Below are 20,648 nucleotides of genomic sequence, written 5' to 3' on the forward strand. Positions count from 1 at the left end.
CTTCCACTACCACCTGTAACCTCTGCCAACGATTTGTCAGAAACCTCTGACAGCCAGGCTGCTTTGTCGACAGCTAACTTTCAAGATAGGGCACCAGGAGTGGAACTTAGGAAGACACATACCACACCTCAATAGAGTCATAGGTTGGAAGGGAGTATCTTTTTTGGGAAAGGAACCCCTCATTAATTTTGGTGGAGTTCTTGTCCTGCCATTTCCTTTTGGTGCCTTGGTTTATTGATCAGCTAGGAATTCTCTGTCTGTTGGGCCAACAAAAATGATCTTGCCTATTGGATGGAGACTTGAAAATATGGAACATTTTCAACACCTCTTACATCAGTTTACCTGTTGTCATCTCAGTATTTAAAGATATGATTAGCTGCTGTATCAAACACACATTCCGAATAAAGAGGAGCATTCATAATATCATTGTTTAACTCAGAAAACTTTTGGTTGTGCAATCAAGTACACCTCCTTGTCACTAATGATGTTGCCATTTTTAGAAAGACTAGTGGTCCCCTCCAAGGCACTCTTTAAAGCATAGACACTTGAGAAACATTGGAAATAATACCTTTAACAAGACTTTTAGCTCAGCAGGTAATGATGCATATACCTCCACACAAATCCCACATAAAACACGGGTAATGAAATACTTTAAATACTGTGCAGGACTAGGTCAGCTTTTTTCCTTGAGATTCTAGCCACTTACCTAGTTTATCTGATGGGACTGGGTTTGAAGACGACAGTCTTTTTATTGGAAGAGACTGATGGGGGCAAAGAAGCAGAGTCTGTAGACAAGGGGGTTTGGAGGCCAGGAAAGGCCTAGCACATTCTTATACTTTTTTTCACAACAGACTCATTAAGCAGAGGAAAATTGCAAGTTTCTTAAAACATCCTGAAATGCTGGGATCAATGGAAGAAAGGTTGTAATGTCCAGGGCCTTAGACACCAAAAGATCCCAACTGAATACATCTCTAAATCTAGCCAGCAATCTGGAAAAAAGGAAACCTCTGTTTAGGTTTCTCAATGTGTTCATCCTCAGAGGAAACTTACTGATAAGATGCCACCACTTTCATATCCCCTTTAAAATCAGTTTCCTTTGGTGGGTGAATGGGGTTGGAAGTGCTGGCATTACTACTAACCCAGGTTTGCACCCCATAATTCACTGCCTGAACAATGGATCTAGCCATAGCCACCGGCTGAGGTGGAAGCAGTCAGAGACTCTTGTCCTGCAACGTAGTGGGTCTTCTATTTTTTTTTTTTTTTGCATGCACTACACCAGTGGAAGAATTCCCGGGGTGCACTACACCAGTGGAAGAATTCCTGGGGTGCAATACACCAGTGGAAGAATTCCCGGGGGAGACGTATCAACATTTGCAAAAGACTCTGCACCCGGCTTCCAGTGTGTCTGAAGTATTTGGTTGTCCTATAACTGAAGCAGGCGGCAGGTAAGCCCCCGGTGGGCGTGTCTTATCCTCATGTCATTCACACTATAACTGAAGCAGGTGGCAGTTAAAGCCCCAGAGGGCGTGTCTTATCCTCATGTCATTCACACTATAACTGAAGCAGGCGGCAGTTAAAGCCCCGGAGGGCGTGTCTTATCCTCATGTCATTCACACTATAACTGGAGCAGGCGGCAGGTAAAGCCCCGGAGGGCGTGTCTTATCCTCATGTCATTCACACTATAACTGAAGCAGGCGGCAGGTAAAGCCCCGGAGGGCGTGTCTTATCCTCATGTCATTCACACTATAACTGAAGCAGGCGGCAGGTAAAGCCCCGGAGGGCGTGTCTTATCCTCATGTCATTCACACTGTAACTGAAGCAAGCGGCAGGTAAAGCCCCGGAGGGCGTGTCTTATCCTCATGTCATTCACACTGTAACTGAAGCAGGCGGCAGGTAAAGCCCCAGAGGGCGTGTCTTATCCTCATGTCATTCACACTGTAACTGAAGCAAGCGGCAGGTAAAGCCCCGGAGGGCGTGTCTTATCCTCATGTCATTCACACTGTAACTGAAGCAGGCGGCAGGTAAAGCCCCGGAGGGCGTGTCTTATCCTCATGTCATTCACACTGTAACTGAAGCAGGCGGCAGGTAAAGCCCCGGAGGGCGTGTCTTATCCTCATGTCACTCGCACTATAACTGGAGCAGGCGGCAGGTAAAGCCCCGGAGGGCGTGTCTTATCCTCATATCATTCACACTGTAACTGAAGCAGGCGGCAGGTAAAGCCCCCGGAGGGCGTGTCTTATCCTCATGTCATTCACACTATAACTGAAGCAGGCGGCAGGTAAAGCCCCGGAGGGCGTGTCTTATCCTCATGTCATTCACACTATAACTGAAGCAGGCGGCAGGTAAAGCCCCGGAGGGCGTGTCTTATCCTCATGTCACTCGCACTATAACTGAAGCAGGCGGTAGGTAAAGCCTCGGAGGGCGTGTCTTATCCTCATATCATTCACACTGTAACTGAAGCAGGCAGCAGGTAAAGCCCCCGGAAGGCATGTCTTATCCTCATGTCATTCACACTATAACTGAAGCAGGCGGCAGGTAAAGCCCCGGAGGGCGTGTCTTATCCTCATGTCATTCACACTATAACTGAAGCAGGCGGCAGGTAAAGCCCCGGAGGGCGTGTGTTATCCTCATGTCACTCACACTATAACTGAAGCAGGCGGCAGGTAAAGCCCCGGAGGGCGTGTCTTATCCTCATGTCATTCACAGCTGCAGTTCTAACATCACACCAAAGGACCCAAAGGCAAAAGAGGGCAAGTAGTCCAAAAGCCTGCCCAAGGCTACTGCCGAGTTGCATGCTGTGAGGTGAGGTATAGTTCTTGATTTATTTCTATGTTTTTAGGTGCAAAAGGGGTAGATGGGGGAGGGTGTATGTACGTAAGGGGCTAAAAAAAAAACTGGCCAGATCAATAGAAATACTAGCTGCATACTGGACAGGGAGCCCAGAAAAAAATAAAACCCACAATTCTCCCTGTAAATACCTAACTGAAGTCTATTTTTGCAAGGATACTACTCTGAATAAAGCAATGAATAAAATGACTGTAGCTTCTGTAACATCATTCAAAGCACAAAATACATACCACAAAAATCCCCAAATTTTAATAAAGGTTAGTTTAATCTCCAAATGATCAGAAACAGCATAAAACAGCCCTAGGCAAGGAAAAATGTATAATCTTATGAAAAAATTCCTATCAGAAATGTTTAACATACAAAATGATGCTATACCACAATTTACATGTAAAAATCATGTAAAATGCTGTAAAACTTAATTTAAAATGCTGCAAAACCTAATCAATCATTTCAAACAGTCATAACACTAAAAGAATAAACTGCAAAAACAGGAAGCGTTTGTGTCAAAACTTTCAAATGAAGCTTTTAAACAGAAATACCAGATACGATTAACTTGTGGCTCTGGAAGTATGAGGCAATGAGAGGAACTGTAGAGAAACTCCGTTAATATTCACCAGTGGCCATAAAACACATTACAAAGGCTTAAAAGTGCAAAGAAACCAAGAATTAGCTTAATATAAACAGTATCATCTTATACTGTAGGCACAGTAAAACCCCAGGTTCATACAATATTCCAGTCACAAAAAAACAAGCACAGCGGCAGAATACGCTATGCAAATGCTGACCGAAAGAAAGTACAGAAAGGCAATAAGCCCAAAATGGTTTTGTATCTGAGCTTGGCAGCTAGAAAGAACCAGAGAAAGGAACAGTTTTCCAACAGACCCTTCTCTTTCTACGGCCTTTGACAACTGAGAGTCCTGTCTGGGTCTGAAAGGCAGCCCCAATACTGTCAAGCGATTAGTCCATCACATACACAGAAAAGCCGTGGGAGGGACTTTGAGCTTCAGTAAACTGTCAGCGGAAGGGTCGAAGGCACTACTGCCCATACATCAGTAATGCAGTGCGTGCTTTGAATGCCCATACATCAGTAATGCAGTGCGTGCTTTGAATGCCCATACATCAGTAACGCAGTGCGTGCTTTGAATGCCCATACATCAGTAACGCAGTGCGTGCTTTGAATGCCCATACATCAGTAACGCAGTGCGTGCTTTGAATGCCCATACATCAGTAACGCAGTGCGTGCTTTGAATGCCCATACATCAGTAACGCAGTGCATGCTTTGAATGCCCATACATCAGTAACGCAGTGCGTGCTTTGAATGCCCATACATCAGTAACGCAGTGCGTGCTTTGAATGCCCATACATCAGTAACGCAGTGCGTGTTTTGAATGCCCATACATCAGTAACGCAGTGCGTGCTTTGAATGCCCCTACATCAGTAACGCAGTGCGTGCTTTGAATGCCCCTACATCAGTAACGCAGTGCGTGCTTTGAATGCCCCTACATCAGTAACGCAGTGCGTGCTTTGAATGCCCCTACATCAGTAACGCAGTGCATTCTTTGAATGCCCATACATCAGTAACGCAGTGCGTGCTTTGAATGCCTCTACATCAGTAACGCAGTGCGTGCTTTGAATGCCCATACATCAGTAACGCAGTGCATGCTTTGAATGCCCATACATCAGTAACGCAGTGCGTGCTTTGAATGCCCATACATCAGTAACGCAGTGCGTGCTTTGAATGCCCATACATCAGTAACGCAGTGCGTGCTTTGAATGCCCATACATCAGTAACGCAGTGCGTGCTTTGAATGCCCATACATCAGTAACGCAGTGCGTGCTTTGAATGCCCATACATCAGTAACGCAGTGCGTGCTTTGAATGCCCATACATCAGTAACGCAGTGTGTGCTTTGAATGCCCATACATCAGTAACGCAGTGCGTGCTTTGAATGCCCATACATCAGTAACGCAGTGTGTGCTTTGAATGCCCATACATCAGTAACGCAGTGTGTGCGTGCTTTGAACATGCATTAAAAAGAAAACGTATGCACGTTATATGAACAAAAGAATGGAAAATGCTACTATAGTTTGTCCTTTTTCTTTTTCCATTAATGCATATATTATGCCCATGTCACTGCTTATAATGTGATGATTTAATAAAGATGTTTAAAATAAAAAAAAAAGGTGCTTGTGAATTTGATCGCTCTGTAATTAACTGGGGTCTAAAGAAGGGCCACTCTTATTGACTGGGAGCACAGTTACATGTTCAGAAGTATCAGGGGCATATCCATAAGCTGGCCAGAGTACCTTGTACACCCACCATCCCGGTCAAAAGTATAAGAAGAAACAAATTCTTCAAAAATAAATATTTAAAAAAACAATAGTAGCTAATACTATGCACCAGTGTTCAGAGCACACAACACTGAAACAATATGAATGAATAGTTGCTGCTTAATTCATTGACGGTATTGGCAATTATACAAAACTGAGGTTTCAAACAAGGAATTAGCAATTACACAAAACTGAGTTTTCAAACAAGGAATTAGCAATTACACAAAACTGAGGTTTCAAACAAGGAATTAGCAATTACACAAAACTGAGTTTTCAAACAAGGAATTAGCAATTATACAAAACTGAGGTTTCAAGCAAGGAATTGGCAATTACACAAAACGGAGGTTTCACATAAGGAATTAGCAATTACACAAAACTAAAGTTTCAAAAGTACAGTTTTGTACCTACCATAAATGTAGATGTTCGAGTGTATACCCTTCTGCAGTCATCACACTTGGGTTATCCTGTTGTCAGGCGGTCCCGCAGTCGGCCCGAATTCCAAAGTCTTGGTCCGGCGTTGGTTGCTGTCGCTTCTTCCCTGACATCTGTGTGCCAGGGGTATATAGGAGGCATCCGATGCCATTTTCTTCAGTTTTTCTTGCCTCAGATGTCAGGTGCCCCCCCAAAATGGTGGCCAGTAGATAGTACCAATAATAAAAGTTTAGCACAAACAAAACATCCCTCCAGCTATAAGCAAATACACCACAAAGGTAGTATCAGATTTTAAGGCATTGAAAGGTTTTAGTTAGTTAGGCCAGAGGGGATGGAGGGAGGGTAACCTGGACTGCAGCAGGTATACACTCTAACATCTACATTTATGGTAGGTACAAAACTGTACTATGTTCATCGTGTTACCCTGCTGCAGTCATCACACTTGGGTAGATTCCCAAAGCTAAGGATGGGAGGTGGAGTCAAACAGGGTTAGAGGAGGCTAGAAGGCCCTGCAGAACTGCAGTGGCGAAGCCAGCTCTAGTCTTAGAGTAAAGTGGTATGTGATAGTGTTTGGTGAAGGTGTGTACTGAACTCCAAGTTGCAGCTTCCAAAATATCCTTGGTTGGCACCCCCCTGAGGAAGGCTGTAGATGTAGCTGTTGCCCTGGTAGAGTGGGGCCTTATGCTAGCAGGAACTGGTTTTCCATGGTGGGTGTAGCAAAAATGAATGCAATGTCCTATCCATTTGGAAATGGTCTGTTTTGAGATAGCCTTTCATTGTGAAGTTGCAGCACAGGATACAAAGAGCTGGTCAGACTTTCTGAAAACCTTAGTTTTATCCAAGTAGTAACGTAGTAGCCTGTGAATGTCCAAGGGGTGCAGAAGTCTTTCTCCTTTGTTCTGTGGATTTGGAAAGAAGGTGGGTAAATGGATGGTTTGATTTAGAGCCACACTGGATACCACCTTAGGCATAAAGGAGGGGTTAGTTCGTAGAGAAACTCTGTCTTGATGAAAAATGAGGAAAGGCTCTACTGCCATTAGTGCCTGAAGCTCTGAGACTCTTCTGGCTGAAGTTATTGCTAGCAGCAGGGCAGTCTTCCATGATATAATCTTTGAGCCAGCTGAGAAAGCTGGTTCAAAAGGAGGTAGCGTAAGTTTTTCCAGAACAAAATTGAGGTCCCAGGTTAGTGTAGGTGCTCTCCAGGGGGCTAATGTTTTTGGCTCCTCTGAGAAACTGCCTTAGAAGCGGATGTGAAAATAAGGGAGGATCCGTGTTGTAGTGGGCTGAAACAGCTGAGACGTGGATTTTAATAGATGAAAAAGAAAGTCCTTTGTGTAACATCTCAGTTAAATACTGTAGAATCTGAGGTATGTGTGGCTGAAGGGTATTTTGACCTTTAGCTTGGTTCCAGGCGCAAAACCTTTTCCATTTGTCCGAGTAGGCCTTCCTGGTGCTGGGCCTCCTGGCTTCCAGAATAACATCCATAACAGCTTGAGGAAGAGGAGCTGGCTGATTGCTTAGGTGATTTGCCATGCAGCTAAATTTAAGGTTTTGAGCTGGCTGTGTAGAATCTGACTGTCCTGCTGTGTGAGCAAATGAGTAATTTGTGGTAAAATCCATGGTGGGCCCTGGGTCATATTCCTTAAAAGTGGGTACCAGTGCTGGCGTGGCCAGTCCGGGGCCATGAGTATCATTCTGGGTCTCTCCATCCTGACTTTCAGCAGCACCTTTGTGAGAAGGGGCAATGGAGGGAAGGCATATACTGTCAGGTTTTTCCAACTGAATGAGAGTGCGTCCAATTTCCAAGCTTGATGGTGAAATGTCCTTGTACAAAATTTTGTTAGCTGATAGACCTGTTTGCCAGCCCCCAAAACTATGTCTGGGTGCCCCCATTTTTGAGTTATCATTGCAAATACTTGTGGATCCAGTTTCCACTCTTGGGGATCCAGGATGTTTCTGCTTAGGTCATCTGCCAATGTGTTCTTTTTTCCTGGCAGGAATTGGGCTTGCAGCTGAACTTGGTAAGCCAGTGCTGTGTTCCACAAGGTCATTGCTTGCCTGCATAGAGGGTAGGAGTGTGTACCCCTTTGTTTATGTACCACATTACTGTGGTGTTATCCATCCTTATTGTAAGCTGTCCTGGATGTAAGAGGTCCTTGAAGGCTGTCAGGGCATTCTGTACAGCTAGCATTTCTTTTTGATTGATGTGCAGATTCCTTTGATCTGCAGTCCATATGCCCTGAACGCACCGTCCTGCCATGTGTGGCCCCCAGGCATAGTCCGATGCATATGTTGTTATAGTTTGCCTGGCTGGGGGCAAGGTGAAAGACTGACCCTTGTTGAGGTGACATGCCTGTGACCACCATAGAAACTCTTGTTGAAGGCGGGGAATGAGAGATATCATTGTGTCCAAGCTGTGGCGGTGTTGAGTCCATACACTTTTCAGGTACCATTGTAATTTCTTCATATGCAGTTTTGCAAATGGTATTAGTAGTATGCAAGATGCCATGAAGCCCAAGGCCTGTAGAATTTTTCTTGCAGGGAGTTGGGTCTTTGTTGCCATTGTTTTGAAGTATTGAGTCAGTTGTAGCTGTTTGTCTGGCGTCAGATAAGCCATCTGGGCCGTTGTATTCAAGCTGGCACCCAAGAATGTCATATTTTTGTGAGGGTACTAGTTTTGATTTTTTTTCATTTATGGTGTACCCTAGGCAACTTAGAAGGTGTTTTACAAAAGCCAGATGTTGTAAGAGAATGTCCTTGCTTTCTGCTTGGATGAGGCAGTTGTCCAGGTATGGGTATATTTGAATTCCTCTTTGTCTGCCGTATGCAATTACTGATGCCAGGGATTTTGTGAAGACCCTGGGCGCAGTGGATAAGCCAAAGGGCAGTGCAGAGAATTGGTTATGGGTTGAACCTGCAATGAAATGGAGGTATCTTCTGCAATTTTGTCTGATAGGGACATTCAGGTATGCCTCCTTGAGGTCCAGCGTTACTAGCCATGCTTTTTTGCCCAACAATGGAAGAAGCTGCTGTAGTGTTAGCATCTTGAATTTGGGTACTTGTAAGAAGGTGTTTAGAATTGAAAGGTCCAGAATGGGTCTCCAAGCATTGTCCTTTCTGGGCACTAGAAAGAGTCTTGAGTAAAATCCTTGGCCTTGCTCTCGAGTAGGTACCAGTTGAATGGCTCTCATGTCCATGAGAGCTGTAATTTGTTTTTGTGCCTCTGACCATTGATTTTGTGGCAGGTTTGGCATTCCTCTTATCGTTGGCAAGGTGTGGAAATGGAATCTGTATCCTTGTGAAATAATGTCTAGGACCCATTTGTCCTTTGTGACGATGCGCCAGTTGTCTGTAAAAAGTGCTAATTTTCCTCCCAAGGGAGCTGCCAAGAGAGTTTTGCTTGGCAATCTGAGGTTTAAGTCATTGTGTTTGCCTTCTAGTAGTTTGGGACCCGTCTTCTCCTCCCTTCTGTGTTGCAGTGCCCCATTGTCGAGGTTTGTAATGGGTTTGTGCTTGTCCTCTGCCCCTTGGGCGTCTGTATTTACCCCTCTGTAGTCTGTCAGTAGCTGGAAAGGACCAATTTTTTGTTGGCCAATTTCTGCTGAAGCGTGGGGGCTGAACCTGTAAGAAATCTTTGACCGTCTGCATAGATTTTGCCTTATCCTCCATTTTCTTTAAGACGACTTCTGCTTTAACCCCAAATAGGACATCCTGCTGTAAGGGAGCATCTAGTAACTTTGCTTTAACATGATCAGGCAGAGTTTGTTCCTTTAACCAAGCATGTCTACGTATAACAGACCCAGTAACAGCTGCTCTACAGGAAGCTTCCAAGGAATCAAATCCACATTGTAAAGTATGTTTGCCCATCTGTTCAGCAGCATGCAACAGATCCTGCATTTCCTTCAGTTCAGACTGTTGAGGGTGTGTGCTCATCTTTTGTTTTATTTGAGACATTAGGAATTGCTGGTATTTAAGCATGTGGAATTGACAATTTAGTGCTCTTATAGCTAGAGTGGCTGAGGTGTAAACCTTCTTCCCCCACCTATCTAGTGCTCTGGAGTCCCTTTCAGAGGGCACCGGATTTTTAGCCATGGAAGCCTTAGCCCCTTTGGGACCCTGGGAGATGATCTCTGGGTCAGCAACAGGGCTTTTGTAAAGGAATTTGTGTGAGTCAGGCACTCTATAGTATCTATCTGGTTTGGCTGGAGCAGGAGGCAGAGAATCTGGATTTAGACTAGATTCTAAGTAAACATCATCCACAATGTCTAAAACTGGGGGGATAGCAAGTGGTCTGTGCTGGAGGAGTAAAAGAAACTCTCTGAGCCTTTTCTTTGAGTCGGAGTAGTCTTGACCTTCCCAGTGGAAATGTTCCCTCATGGTATGTAAGGTTTCCCCAAAGGAATAGTCTTCAGGGGGAGAAGCAGAGGGAATGGAATCTTCAGCATCAGAATCTTCATAAGGGGAAAGGAGTAATCTTGTTCCTCAGAGGAGCCTGAGGAAATAGACACTTGATCAGAGGAGGCATAATCCTCCTCTTGTCTAGGCCTTTTGTCAGGTGGGGGTTGGGAACCCCTGATTAAAGAAATCAAATCTTCAGCCATTTTAAGCATCTGTTTCTTAGGCATGGGGCCTTGAACTGGAGACTGAAGTGCAGTCTTTTTAGGTTTTAGAGGAGTCTTAAGCTTAGGATACGGTTTTATGGTGAGAGTCGTCGATCTGAAGACACCTTCAGAAACCAAAGGTGTTTCTGCAGCACCCGGCTTCTCCTTCTGCAATGTTATCGGTAGGGCCTAAATAAAAAGGCTGCGTCGGCCTAGAATTCTCCTCCATTAAATCCGAAGCGGTCTGGGGTTCCAATTCTGCGGTAGCCAGGGGCTGCGTAGGTGCCTCACTGAAAACCGGTGAACCGGCAACCGGCCCAGCCGAGGCCTTGGAGTCTGGCTTGTATCTAGGCTGCCTGTCCTTATCTTTGTGTTTTTTTGTGCACGCCAGTAGTCGGTTGCTCCGACGGAATAGTGTCATTAAATTTTCTACCGAAGTAGTTTCGTGCGAAATCAAAGCGTCGCTTAATAGTTCGCTTATTAAACCTAGCACAAAACCGACAACCAGTGACGTTGTGGTCTGGGCCTAGGCAAGGTATACAATAAGAATGAAAATCCTTATGAGGTATTTGCTTCCCACAAGAAATACAATTGTTAACTTTTTCTGACATCGGTCTGAGGCAAGAAAAGTTTCTCCAACGGGGTACTTAGCTTTATTGAAGACTTTGGATCTGAAATTCGACTTCGAAAATCTCAGGAGTCGGCCGACCGGCACTTGCAAACTGCTTCTGCTTCGGGCACCGCACTGCAAGAAAGACTGAAGAAAATGGTGTTGGATGCCTCCTATATACCCCTGGCACACTGATGTCAGGGAAGAAGCGACAGCAACCGACGCCGGACCAAGACTTTGGAATTCGGGCAGACTGCGGGAACGCCTGACGACAGGATAACCCAAGTGTGATGACTGCAGCAGGGTAACACGATGAACATCAAGGAATTAGGAATTACACAAAACTGAGGTTTCAAACAAGAAATTAGCAATTATACAAAACTGATGTTTCAAAAAAGGAATTAGCAATTACACAAAACTGAGGTTTCAAACTAGGAATTAGCAATTATACAAAACAAGAAGTTATATACTCACCACAATGTTCGATGTATGTAGTCCATCTCGCCTCACATTCTTACCCATGGGTTCGGAGCCTAACCTCGGCTCCGACTCGGTCGTACTCTAGCTCAATGTCTTTCAATTGGCTGGGCTAAGAAGGTATCCCATGCTGCACTGCTCCCTTTTCCCAGATCGAGTTTGCTGCGCGCTAATCATTCACTCCTCCACATACAACATATAGAGAAGGAAGAACATACCAACCATAAAGGAATTTGAAACCATACCTAACCTCTAGGTCCTCAAGGAGGGGGGTAAGTAAGAATGTGAGGCGAGATGGACTACATGGATACATCGAACGTTATGGTGAGTACATAGCTTCTTGATGTTATGTAGTCCAATCGCGCCTACCTTCTTACCCGTGGGACAGCGTCCCCAGCACCTGAATCCTGGGAGGCTCAGTGGAAAATACTCCTGAGCACTGTGGAACCAAAGGAAGACCTGCCTCTAGACACCAAATCCAACTTGTAGTGAGTAACAAAGGTGTGAGGAGATACCCATGTAGACGCAGCACAAATATCATCCATAGACAACCTGGCCTGAAAAGCTGTAGATGTAGACACAAATCGGGTAGAATGAGCCTTCACTCAAAATGGTAAATCCTTGCCACCTGAAGCATAAATGAATGAAATACAACTGGAAATCCATCTAGACAAGGTGACTTTGGAAACAGGAGACCCAATCCTGTTTTCTGAAAATGAAACAAACAACTGATCCGATCTTCTGAGATCCTTCGTTCTAACTAAATAGAATCGTAATTGTCTGTGCACATCCAGCTGATGAAATCTAAATTCTGCCTTTTTCGAGAACTCAGGAATGAATACAGGTAGTTCAATGGATTGGTTGAGATTACTAACTGAATCCACTTTCGGTAGATAGGACGGGTTTGGTCTGAGAGAAACCCTGTCCTTGTGAAAAAACAAGTAAGGTGGTCTAACTGATAAGGCTTGAAGCTCCGAGACACATCTGGCTGAAGTGATGGCTACCAAAAAGATTGTCTTCCAAGTCAAATATTTTAAATCACAAGTGGCTGCAGGCTCAAAGGGGGCGAAGTGAGACATTGTAGAACAAACTTTAAGTCCCAAGGCATAACTGGGTCAAAAACTGGAGGACGAAGCAGCATAGTGCCCCTTCAGGAATGCCTTACAAAGTCTGTGTGCCACGAGACTAGGTTCATTAGCAACGTGAAAAGTGGAAATAGCCACCAACTGGACCTTAATAGTTGTGGCCGCTGATCCTTGGTTGAAAAGCATGGAGAGGAACTCCAGGACTGATGAAATTGGAGCTGTATAAGGATCGATTTGTCTTGCATGCGCCTATATGGAAAATCTTTTCCATTTGCAGGAATAGATTTTTCTGGTGGAAGGCTTATGGGAGGAATACAGAATATGAACCACTTCTGGCGAAAAATGATGAAGCCAGACTAATGAGGGAAGTGGAGGAGCCAGGCTGTCAACCGGAGGGTCTGAAGAGAGGGATGGAGCTGCCCTGACATGAGTCGGCAGATCTCCAAGCACTTGACCCCACCCAGTTTGGATTCATCAAGGCCAGGTCTTGCCTGTTGGATCTGGTTGACTTTGAGACCATCACCAAGGCCCTGGATGAGAGAAAGTCAGTACATACAGCTTACCTTGACTTGGCCAAGGCCTTTGACACAATCCCCCACCAAGCATTATCGAAATGCTAACACAACTTGGCGGAAATCCCCAACTCATCAGGTGGGTGGGCCAACTGGCTCGCCGACAGGACCCTCAAAGTCAAAATAGGCACCTCCACCTCTAACAGCAGACCTGTCACTAGTGGAGTTCCCCAGGGATCTGTACTGGGACCCTGCTGTTTGGCTTCTATTTTTCGGAGGTACAGGCAAAGACAAAAGGCCTGCGGCTGACCAAGTTTGCCAACGACTGAAAGTTGGGTGCTGTCATTGACTCCCCAAATGATGTTAACATACTGCAAGAGGGTCTCACAGCAACTAATGACTGGTGCCAAAGTCATGGCCTCAAGCTGAATGCAAAAAATATATATCATACCATTCAAGAAATTCAAGAAAGACACAACCCCTATTGATTACCTCATCAACGGCAACCCCCTAGGCACATCACCTGTGGTGAGAGACCTGGGCACTCAGGTTGATAACCTCACATTTGACCATCTTGATGTAGCAGCAGTGGTCAGAAAAGCCTTTTACTTGGCTCATCTCATAAGTAAAGGGATTGCATCTAGAAAAAACGAGATTATTACCTCTCTATATTCCTCCCTCATTAGACCAATAATTGAGTGTAATGCCCCATTTGGGATGTAGTGCTCCAAATATCTACACCAAATAGAAAGGCCACTGAAATACCTCACAAAGAGAATCCATGGCCTCAAACACCTGTCTTATGTGGACAGGCTCAAATCACTATCACTCTACTTGGTATAGTACAGATTTGCTCAGGGGTGATCTGTGTTTCGCCTACAAGGCAATCTCGGACCTTGCCCTACTAGAAATGCTCCATATCCGTAAGTCAAATTCCTCACACACTACCCACTCAAAAGGCCTGAACCCAATATGTGACATTAACAAAACCTGCTGGAGAGACAGGTTCTTCTCCCAGAGGCTGCCCTGTCCCTGGAATAGACTTTCCATACATGTCAAACAGAGCACCTCGCTGACCCTCTTCAACCTTGATGAGTGGATAGGAAACCACAAATTTGTCCCAGGGGTTCCACCTTTGTCCCTCATTGACAAGGGCAACAGGTGCTGACTGAGGTATCTTTTGGAGGATAAACTCTTGGCTAGGCTTGTAAGGACCCCCAGTGCCATTAGCCTAGTAACCTCCTATAATCAATATTTTCAATATTTCCTGTGATTTGAATTCTGTGGTTTACAGTAAATATATATTTAGTATTTTCTTGTTCTTTTATTACTTATTATTAAATATATTTAAAGTTGTCATTGTGGATGGTCCTTTTTAGAAAATATTTAAGCTTTGAGAGTATTTATACATATTTATTCGGTGATAAATCTGGCCACTCCTGAAAGGCTTGCTGTTTGGTCAACATTACCATATGTATTAATATTAACTTCACTCAGAATAACTGGATACCCTTTAGCCTTATAGTAATTGACTGGTGGTAGTGAATCTAACTTATAGCTGGGCAAAGTTGGTAGAGTAGGTAATCTGTGCCAGCCTTTCCCAGGTAGGTAGGTAGGTGTGTGTGTGTGTGTGTGTGTGTGTGTGTGTGTGTGTGTGTGTGTGTGTGTGTGTATGCGTGTGTGTGCGTGTGTGTGTCTCTCTGTAAATTACATCTCAAACTACTTGGGGCAGGGACACGAAGCACTGGTTTCACAGTGCTAGTGGGGAGCCATATTGGGGACCTGGGAAGAGACAGATAAGACACACCCAGACCCCAGGCTGAGTGTGTGCCCTGTATGCTCTTAAGGAAAATTGTGCTTAATGCAGAGGTCTGCATCAGGAAATACTGAGTGCATCCAAGTGCACATCTCTCTCTCCAGTGTCAGTGGTGAGGATTCAGGCTCCTTGATTATTGGCCCATATGTAGCCTGGTATGTTATTTGGTCCCACTGCAACATTTTTACCCTTTAGAAGAGATTCTATGACTTCTTCCAAGGTGATTACAGGGGAAACTAAATTTTCAGGTATAGTGGGTGCAGTAATGTTGGTAGTTAGCTGTAAATTGGTTTGCTTATATATAGGCTGCCTTAATGGCACAGGAGTTTTCAAGTTACACCAAAGAAGCAGGGGTTAACATTAAAATGCTTTACAACTAATCTTACAGCAAAATATGTTAATGGACACTTCAACCAAGCTAAATATTCAAACCACATTTAAAGAGTCAACATTTTAATCAGTGTAAGTGGCGTTGTGGAATAAAACTCTGGCTGTTGCCCAGGTGATCACACAACTTAATGAGTGGGTCAGGCACTTGACACTGACCAGGGCTGATAGGTGGGACCACTAAAGGTGAAGCTGGACATGTACTACATCAGACTCCTCAGAGGAGGGAATGGAATGCAAATGTGTGGCCGTAGGTTATACAATTGGCTCACCCAGTCACTAGTGATGGCAGCAGCTTCCATAGACGGTAAGCAGAAGCATTCACCCACTCCGGAAGAAACTCTGAGCCTCTTTGGTGCTGTAGATAGCTTGTCGCACCCTGCCACCTGGCAAAATAGAATGTCCTCATTGCCAGGAGGCTGGTAAAGACATACACCATCCCACTGTCATCCAGTATGACATGCACGCTATACGGTTCTTGTCCTGTAATACATACACTGCACCAGCATCAACTAATTATGAAATCAAGCTAACTGCTCTTTGCCTCCCTCCACAGACTGTCCCAAAGAGATATCCCATCAGCTGATCATCTCCATTACGTGGTTACTAAAAAGAAAAAGAAATAATGACCAGATTAATATACTTCAACTTGCTGGTACAACCACCACCCCAAACAACTGCCCTGATAAGCCAGACAGAAAGAATAAACATGAATAGAATGCTTGTGTGTGTAATGTGCACATGCTTGTGTGTGTAATGTGCACTGTTACCACTGCCTGCGGCTACACTTTTAAAAATAAACTACAAAGAAAGGTCACAGAAATATCTAGTTGTCTGCCAAGACCAACAAAAAAAAAGGAAAAGCAACAGACTGTGTTTCCAGTGGTACAGCCTGAGCACAGACTTCATAACTCCACTTACCCACAGAGCTGCCAGTACAGAGCGAGTCCCACAACAGTTGCACATACACAGTTCCTTGTACTACAAATGACAACTTTCTTTGAATGCTATAGAGTAAAACACTGCATTAACCTGTTGGGTGGACCAGCATAATGACCTCGGTGTAGTCTTACAACATGCTCTGCAGAACTGAATGGATGGCAGAATATGCTTTTCTGACTTTGGTAGAAGATACTGCATTTTCTGACATGTGCCTAGTAAATTATTAGAGGGCTGCATTTTACTCTATCAAATGTCAGTCCATACGGGTAATGGAGGCAGCCAAGGACAGCAGCCCTAGCAAGTTCAATCCTTCCTGTCTCCGGAAGCTCTCTAACAAATAGGAATTGAACAGCACTGCATGCAGAAAACTGCTACACTATGGGCACAGATTACATTTAGTGTTTCAACTAACAAATCATTTAAACTGAAGAATAGGGTTACTCATCAAGACACTTACATCTGTTTCCAGCAAATTATACATGCTAGTCTCTGCTACTTCCTTGGACTCTTCAAATTTTTCCATTGCCTGTCTGATCTCTTCATCAGGAATTTTTCCCTGGCGCTTTTTCTTGTAGTCATAATCCAAACGCCTGCCTTCTAGCTTTTTCAGATGGTGCTGTTAACGAGGAATAAAGAAAACAGATTATGTTGTCAAACGCTTTCACCACGTTTTGCTTTGTTTGAACAATCACCCAAAATGATATATAAATCATACATTAAGCTGAAGCAACACAAGTACCTTCTTCTTACCGGACTCTACACTTAATTTGTACAGCAGGCAACAATCAAGTTACTTATTACATACGGTAGGTAACATTATTACTACAAGTAATAAGTGTAAGTATGCATATATTCTACTTTAGAGCATTAAAAACTGAAATATAATAGTGCTGGCTTACAGGAATCAGATGCTGAAATCAAAATGACCAGGAGAAATATTAACCTGATACGCACATGCGACCACTTTGAAGGATGAAAGAAAGGAACAGCTGAAGAGCGCATTGATGCATGTCAAAGTGCAAATTACAAAAGCTAGACTGTAGTTCAGCAGAAAGAATGTGACACCTAGCCTTATCAGTTATTTTCAAATAGATGAAGTAGAGGCAGTGATAGGTCTTCCTCTCCTGAGGTTAAAGAACTCTGCAGATGGTGAGTGCAGTCATAAAATTAAATGAAGACTGCTTCTTGGAAGGAAAGGTACTGCAAATCTGGAGAACATTTTAAACAGCAGAGATGTGAAACATGGCTTTGCAAGTAGTAGTAGCTGAGAAGGCCTAAAATTTTGCTGTGTTAAATTGGTGGGGGAACCAAAAGCATAAACCCTGCTTTATGTTATTAATGTGTAGATGGACATAAAAAATACTAAAAATAACCAAGAAAGACATTTTTTATTCAGATCAATATTTGTATAAAAATCCATTAAACTGCATGTTATACAGTAAAGCAGTTTTATATACTGTGCAGTCAAAGATACTTTTAAATGTGAGCTGTAGAAAGTTCCATCAGCGACTGCCTTATATGTTACAAATATTAAAGTAAGAGAGACAGATCCCATTTTTACAATGTAAGAAAATACGAACGGATACAAAAACATCTTAAAAGTTATTTGGGATCTTGGGTGCACACAGTGATGGGAATGCAAATGTGTACTAATCATATTACATGAAGAATTTAAAGGCAAAAAAAAGTCATCATCTCCACTGGTTTTATGAAGGCAGGTGTCTAAACTTAATTCTAAGCTGCACAAAAGGTACGTCTTTTCATGCCAGAACATTCCCTTCGGCATGAACTATGATGATGTCATAATTCTACTCAGTGAAGGTTTTATGGGCTCTTGAAGTATCAGCAATCCTGGCTCCAGAGGGACAACTAACTGCAATCCTGTCAATGTCAGCCTGTTCAGTATGAAATCGGTGAACGCACTAATGGAGTCACCAATTACTAGGATGCTTCCAGAAGTTGATTTACTTTCGCTAGGTTCAGTGGTGTTTTGTTGTTTGTGACACACTGATGAAGGGGTGTGTGCAGTGGATGTATCTGGGGTGTTCGTTGATGCCTATTTTTTTCTGTTCTGGAAAGCTTGGGCAGTGACTTCTTAATGGTATCACCATATAGTATGAATAATACCGGGATACCACAAACAGGAGTGTAGTCCAGAAAAATAACTAAATAACCAAACTGTCTGGACTAAGAAGAAGGGCACCACACTTGAAGTTGAGTCCTTTAATATACCAGCAAAATAGTACAAGGATGTTGCATTTGTACAAATTTAGGGGGTGAAACCATACGATGCTCACTGTATGCATGGAATTTTGAGACTGTACGATCCTCACTGTATGCATGGGATTGAAAGACCATATGATGCCCACTGTATGCATGGGATTGTGAGACCATACGATGCTCACTGTATGCACGAGATTGTGAAACTGTATGATGCTCACTGTATGCACGAGATTGTGAAACTGTACAATGCTCATTGTATGCATGGGACTGTGAAACCGTATGACACTCACTATATGCCTGGGCTTGTGAAACCGTATGGCGCTCACTGTATGCATGGGATTGTGAAACCATATGACGCTCACTGTATGCATGGGACTGTGAAACCGTATGACGCTCACTGTATGCATGGGATTGTGAAACCGTATGACGCTCACTGTATGCATGGGATTTTGAAAGGTTTACCTCTAAATAGCTATGTGTCTACACATCTGACAGATGGCATCAGTTTAAGCATGAGTTCATTTTCCATGAACATGTGATATGCTATTATACTGGCTTAGGATGGCTGGAAATGGAAGAGAAAGAAGACTGCTCTCTCTCTCTATGCTGGTCAGTGCTATTACTTACGGGGACTTGGGGGGAGAAGGTGGTGTGGGGAGGAAGAATTAGTACACAACCCATGACAGCCCACCAAGAGACATCAATGCTCAGTGTACCAGTCCATGCAGATCACCACAAACTGTGCAGCCAATAAAGACAGGAAACAAGGCAATTTTTAAACTGATGACTATGTGAAAATAGAAACCGCTATCCAAGTACAACTACTCTCATTGGGCACTTGACACCAGTATAAAGCAGACAGTAAAAAGTAAAGACCAATGAAAAAAAAAGTAAGTACAACCAATTAGTTTTGGGCTACCAACGACCAACAGCAATCAATGTACTTTCACTATATAAATCCACTGTTGCTTCATGATGGCTTCCTCACCAGGCCCGAGCTAAGATAAGAATGAACAACGCAGACAGTTAAGTAAATGGAAAATAATAGTCAAAACAGAAATTCCTCTGGATTTACTAAATGAAAGACAAGTAGTGCAAATAATGCAGAAACAAACAAAAACATCTTTCCTGTGTTAACCAGCTTTGGCAATGCCTCATACAAGAGCAAACCGCACACTTTTCTGAAGATTTTGTTAAAATGAGATGAAACACAAACGGTGGATACGTACCTGAAGTACCTGCCAAAGGCAGTTCCCTCCAACTAACTTGATATTAAGCTATAATGAAGTGAAACTATTGGATTTACTTGGAGGAAAAAAACGCTTTGCCTAAAGAACACGAAAAGCAATATGGAAACCCTCCACTGTGTATAATACAGAATATGTACAACCACAACCTAAGGTGTACTTTTAATGCAAGTCATTAGAGGAAAGATAAATACAATATTAAATGACATATCATATCACAATCAAAAAATGTGTCATTAAAAAAGCTAAACATTTGAAAATAAAATTACAAAATTAGGTAGTACTGGTATGATCTATTAGCTTAAACCTCCGTCCTAAAAGGAGATTTGCGAGTCACAGATAGAAGTTGCTTAGATGAATAAAGCTGCTGGACAGACTTCATCATTCAGTAAGTACTTCTAGAAGGTAAGCAGTAACCTTCCTACTGAGGTAACTCCCTGTTCTCCTACTCAGACACTCAGAACAGACTTGACGAATGACAGAGTATGTGACAGACTTTTGACCACATCACACAAGATTGCCTTCAGATGACAACTCCTGACAATGCTGCTGTATTATTAGCATTTGAAATCCAAACAGCATTTGTAAGTTTGACACCCTGCAGTTTTAGCTTAGCCATTGTAAGTACATCAGAGTCTGACATACCCCCACAACATGGATAGAATTAATCTGTGAGACATAAGTGGCAGGACAGCTACAGCTTTTGCCTCAAGCAGATTTTAAACCATGGGACACCCTGCCCCACAACTTTTTACTTAAGACAATCACACACAAATTTGTTTTTCTGGATTCACCTTCCTCACTATTTTAAATATATACCAACAAGGTCAGGAAAAGGCCAAGGGTATTTTGGTTGGTTACTAACTACCAACTACACATACATTAAACCAAACAGCAAAATAATCCACCAGAACCACAATACTGTCACTGTAAACACACTTAACACTAGTTTAAAACTTTCGCACACAGCTTTACCAGGCTTAACACATCCAAAATCTCACATTTTAGAAAAATAAAACAGCCACATGATCAGAACAGCAATTAAACATTAATTAACAAAGAAACACTCATCAAATCTGATTACGCACCTCATTTTAAACCGGCTAAATGCTTATACATCCATTAAGACCTCGCAGTAC

The 20,648-nt window shown here is 43.3% G+C and overlaps 1 protein-coding gene across 2 annotated transcripts in view; it reads right to left on the minus strand.

The window, feature by feature from the left end:
• Positions 1–20,648, minus strand: part of SH3GL1 (SH3 domain containing GRB2 like 1, endophilin A2) — a 1,498,857-nt gene that overhangs the window by 375,229 nt on the left and 1,102,980 nt on the right. For both annotated transcript variants that reach the window (XM_044090588.1, XM_044090589.1), the window contains exon 6: positions 16,497–16,655. In XM_044090588.1, coding sequence (XP_043946523.1) covers positions 16,497–16,655 — 159 coding nt within the window. The remainder of the gene's footprint in view (positions 1–16,496; positions 16,656–20,648) is intronic.

Source organism: Protopterus annectens, chromosome 13.part0, assembly GCF_019279795.1.
Source record: "Protopterus annectens isolate FY-2018-M chromosome 13.part0, PAN1.0, whole genome shotgun sequence".
NCBI lineage: Eukaryota > Metazoa > Chordata > Ceratodontiformes > Protopteridae > Protopterus > Protopterus annectens.